The following is a 5208-nucleotide window of genomic DNA, read 5'->3' on the forward strand; positions in this document are numbered from 1 at the left end:
TGCTTCTCTGTAGATGAAACATTTAACATTAAGGTTTTTTAGTTCCCAATGATGAATGATTGCAAAATGGAGCAATGGCCTGCATGCACAGACTCAGAGTGGGGGTTGACATCAATGTAATTAAGAAAGAGTTACCTGGAAATGTGTCTGCAGGAGTATCCACTGCATCCCATCTGCTCACACATGTTTTCTCTCAAGAAACACTTAAGATGGGCTCATCTTACTAGTTTTCTGTTGTTTCTACAGAATAATGTACCCCGGAGGATTGCATGTTGGCCTTTAGCAACGCTTTGGTTGCAAGCATTTTGGCCAGAGTCCCAAACCCTTCTCTCTGGTCACAGGAGATATGGGAGTCACTCCCAGACAACTCATATCAATGATCAGGACAATATTTTGGCCAGGCATTTTCCCCTTTGCACTTCTTTTGCACGCTGCAAGGCACATGCAGCCATCACCCAAGATTTCAGTAGGAACAAAGGTGGACAGCCTTCTCTGCGGACCTGCAGGATCACTTACATGCTCCTATTTACCCTCCCCAGAGATGAGAGCAAAAGCTTTTTTGGCTGGCTTTGGAAGTCCTGCAGCTGTGGAGTTGTGCAGACTTGCTGCCAGAATGTGATCAGAAAGGGGTCAGCAGAGGTGGGAGGTGCAGATCAGCTCTCTTCCTCCTCTGGCTGCAATGACGGAGGGAGATAAATGTCTCAGATGATGGAAGTTCAAAATCAGAGGGGAGGAGAGATCTCGCTTGCCAGCATCATTAATCAGAGAGAATGCTTAATTAGCAAAGACTCCAGAGTCTGTGTGTGTGAAATAAATTGGCTCCCTCCAGTCAGTGCCTTTGAGAGAGGCTGGGCCCACCACAACACATTCTGGGGTAGATCAGGCTGTCCTTTGTTCTCATGGTAGGCGAGGAGCCAAATGGCCATTCTGCCTGCCACCACCCAGAAGAGATTGGCTTGAAGCACATGACGTTAAGCAATGAGTCTGTCTGCTGAAACACGTCTAGATTTGTGTCTGAAGTCAAAGTAAGGGAGACATGCAGTCCAATGGCAATGGGCAGCCTTCTAGCAGTTCACAGAATCATAGAATATTCCAAGTTGGAAGAAACCCGTAAGGATCATCCAGTCCAGCTCCTGGTCATCAAGTCCAGCTCTTGGAAGTTGGAGTCTTGGACATCTTGCAAGATTACTACTGGGGATTGTAGCATGAGAAATATGGTGTTTAGGACATCCTTGCTAATTTACTTATAGTTAGTTAATACTTTAACAGAATGCTTAATCTATCCCTTTGGAAAGACAGGAAGAATGCGTAGCTCAAACTGTTGCACACCTTCAGTAAAATAAGACAATTAAATTGAATTTTTGTCATCTTGTTTTCCAGGTCAACGATGCAGTTCTTAGCCTGGTTCAACTTGCTGCTTCTCCTTCCGTGTTTCAGTGCCACCAAAACCTGCTTCCCTGGCTGCCACTGTGAAGTGGAAAGCTTTGGTCTCTTTGACAGCTTTAGCCTGACCAAGGTGGACTGCAGCGGAATAGGCTCACACATTGTTCCTGTCCCAATCCCTCTGGATACCTCCTACTTGGATCTGTCCTCAAACAAACTGGAAACAATCAATGAATCAATGCTAACTGGCCCTGGATACACCACCCTGGTGAGCCTCGACCTGAGCTACAATAATATCGCCAAGATTTCCTCCACAACTTTCTCCAGGCTTCGCTACCTGGAGTCTTTGGATCTGAGTCATAACTCTCTGGAAGTCCTTCCAGAGGACTGCTTCTCCAGTTCTCCTTTGGGTGACATAGATTTGAGCAATAACAAGCTTTTGGATATAGCGATGGACGTTTTTGCTTCAAAGGGTCAAGGAAAACCCTTGAATGTGGATCTATCCAATAACATGCTCAGCAAAATTACAAGGAACCATGAAAAGAGCGTCCCCAACATCCAGAACTTAAATCTTTCTGGAAACAGACTAACAACTGTGCCTAACCTCCAAGGCATTCCTCTTCGATACTTAAATCTTGATGGCAATCCACTAGCCAAGACTGAGAAAGGAGACTTCAAGGGGCTGAAAGGTTTGATTCATTTATCCCTCAGCGGCCTCCATAACTTCAGAGAGTTATCTCCTTACAGTTTCAAGGAATTACCAGCCCTCCAAGTTCTGGATTTATCCAACAATCCCAACCTGAGGTCATTGACTGCTGAAGTTATCTTTGGCCTGAGCTCTATACAAGAGCTCAACCTCTCTGGGACTGGCGTGTCCTCCTTGCCAAAGACTGTGCTGAAATACCTACCTTCCCTCAAAAGCATCACCCTGAGGAAGAACATTCAGTGTTTTAAGACCATCAAAGAAGGACAGTACCACCGACAAATTGGGCTGACCAAAAAAGAGGTCCTCAGCTGCCACGACAGCCATGGGGCCGTAGCAGCAGCGCCTTACGTTTTGTGATGAAAGAGAGAGATGGGGAAAGTTGGAGTGGGAGGGTGGGGGGGGCTGTGGGGTTTGCACAGGTGTTGGACTGAGCTGGCTTGCAGTGTGCCTTTTGTAAAGCTGTCAATAATTTATATATTTGTATATGCCAAACTTGATTGATTGTGGGTTTTATACACTTGCAAATCCTCACTTGCAGGCCCCAGATTCTACCCGGTGTGTTTGGGCTGCATAGCTCAAGAACAGTGCTGATGGACACTGAGGACCAAGCTGAGGCTTGGGGCAGAAGAGCTGCTGTGATGCAAAACTCCATGCCCCAGATCGGTCTGCAGGTGCAAAGATACACCTCTCCAAAGTGCATCCCAAAACCTGCCAACTCCATAGCTGTTGGCTTCCAAACCCATTCTTCATCCCTGTTTTTAATTATTATTCCCCAAGAAGTGCCTTCTGGATGTTGCCTTCATTAGCAGCACCCTGTTCCTTGTCATGCACTTTCAGTCTGAAGAAACATTTCCAGACAAACCTGAACACAGCATGCTCCTAATGTGCTGGTTTTTACATGATATTTGCATTGATGTGCAGTGAACACTGAGTAAGTAGAGAGTTTTCCACTCTTTTCTCCCTGTTTTCCCCCCCTTGATTCTTTGTATGTCAGATTACTTTAGGTGTAGCCTTGGCAACCTCCCATCTGTGTGACATTAGTGAGGCATTGATACATTGCAAAGGAGGAGAAGCATCTCACCCAGGAACCAGCTTCCATCAAGCAAATTGACTGAGAGACCACATAGCCAAGCTTTAAATGAAAAAACAATTCCCTCTTTCCTTTCTGGGTAAACTTGGAAGAAAACATTGACAGTGGTTTTTATCTCAATGACCTCAACCAGCCAAGCAAGCTGTTTCCAGGCTGATGTTCCCCAGCTGAACTCAACATCTGCAGCTCAGCTGGGATTGTGTGAGGCAACTTCCAAAACGTGCCAGGGGAAGAATTAGCACTGACGCCTGCAACCCTGGAGCAGTCTGCCTATCATGAGAAGGATCTTGAGGTATATTTTCATTCCAGTTCTGTGGCTTTTCTTTCTCTCACATGGCTACTTGGCTACCAACTGAGATCTGATGAAAAGCTTTGTCCTTGGAGCTTTATGCATTTTTCCTCTACTCTGAAATGCTGGCAAAGCAAAGGGGAGCTTGCCTCATCCCACTTCTTCTCCAGGTGAGGAGAAAGGGAGCAAAGGCAGCACAGTGCTGTACATGTAGCCTTCATCCTTGTCACAGGAGTTCCGCCAATGGAGATATCCATCCCAAATCTGCCACTTTGTCCTGGGGATGGGAGGGTATGTTGTAGATGGTGATCCTGCACGGATCTGCCCATGGCTTGTTCTTCACACCCAGCCTTGCGTCAGAGTAACCTTAAAGTTTCTGAAACAGGTTGAGGGAATCATAGAATCACAGAAAATCCTGAGTTGTAAGGGACCTATAGGGATCATCAAGTCTGACTCCTGGCCTCACACAGTATCACCCAAAAAGAAGACCATACAACTGAGAGCGTTGTTCATACACTTCTTGAACTATGGCAAGCTTGGTGCTTCCCTCTTCCCTGGGGAAGCCTTCTGCAGTCCCCAACCAACCTCTCAGCCTTTTCCTGATATCCAACCTGAACCTCCCCCAAAAGGAGGAAGTCCATGCAAAGATGATGGAGACGTTAAACCCAGTCCACAGCCCTCCTTGGGAGTGTTGGGAGGAGCTCAGACTTCATCTTCACACCCCCAAAGGCCTCCACAAATGGAAAGCACATTGCCCAAAGCATTTCTTTCCAGCGATGGTAGAAACCTACTGAGCCCGTAAAAGCCAGCCACTGCAAGGGGGCTCACCCCAGATTCAACGTCTTTGGATATTTCAAACCCTCCCACATGCTTACACCCATCTCCTTTTTGATGGTTTGATGGCAGACCATAAGGTAGGATTTTAACCCTTTTCATCAGTGCTGGGGGCTTTGCCCCTCTCTTGAGCCTTCGAAAGGTTCGACCTGCCTTCACATTCATGAGAAACACAGTAGTTTTCTTAAAAAGGCAATGGGAATGCCTGCAGGCAGACAGAGATCTGGAAGAGAGCAGCAGCCAGGTGCAGTTTGGAAGAAAAGAGGTGGTTTTTAGTAGATGTTGCCTTTTTAAGAGAATTTTCTGCTGGCAGAAAAAAAAAAATGTAATTTAAAAAAAAAATTGTTTAATGTTGTAAGTCTGTACGTAGATGCAAGGTTACGGGGATCGTATACTGTTAGATTCACCGGCTTTGCACCACTGTGGTAAATTTAAAACCCAATGTGACAATCCAGTTGAAGACTGCAATATTTCCTGGTGTAATCTCATGCTAGCTGCTAGCTGAACAAGTCTTAGCAAAGGCTGGCAAATACCATCGCTGTATTAGTTTGTTTTTTACAGAACCTCGGCAACATTGTAAGGCTTTGTGATTACTCACAATATAATAAAGTGATTTGGAGGTGAACAAATGTGGATTTATTGTCTTAGTGATGGCAGGGTGGTAATTGGTGTAAGTCCAAAGTACAATGTGATGTGTTGTTGCCATTCCTCTGTAGCTTCTTCCCTTGCCCTGCTCAGCCCTACAAGAACTGTGAGTGTTGCATCTCCAAACTGCTGTGCTTGTCTCATTGGGCTCTTCATTAGTGCAAAGATTAAAAAGCTTCACAAGGTCCAGGTAAGCTGACTGGAAGGAAGTAATAGACGTTTGACAGTGTCCAGAATTGATGCAACAGGTAAGCTGACTGG

General features: G+C 45.8%; 1 protein-coding gene across 1 annotated transcript; it reads left to right on the forward strand.

The window, feature by feature from the left end:
• Positions 1-1387: 1387 nt before the first annotated feature.
• TSKU (tsukushi, small leucine rich proteoglycan) lies at positions 1388-2446 on the forward strand (the record flags this gene model as incomplete). The annotated part of the gene is made up of 1 exon (XM_079543251.1): positions 1388-2446. One exon carries the CDS (start codon positions 1388-1390, stop codon positions 2444-2446), a length of 1059 nt encoding a protein of 352 aa, XP_079399377.1.
• Positions 2447-5208: the final 2762 nt, after the last annotated feature.

This window comes from Tetrao urogallus (genome assembly GCF_951394365.1).
Source record: "Tetrao urogallus genome assembly, chromosome: 1".
NCBI classification, from domain to species: Eukaryota; Metazoa; Chordata; class Aves; order Galliformes; family Phasianidae; genus Tetrao; species Tetrao urogallus.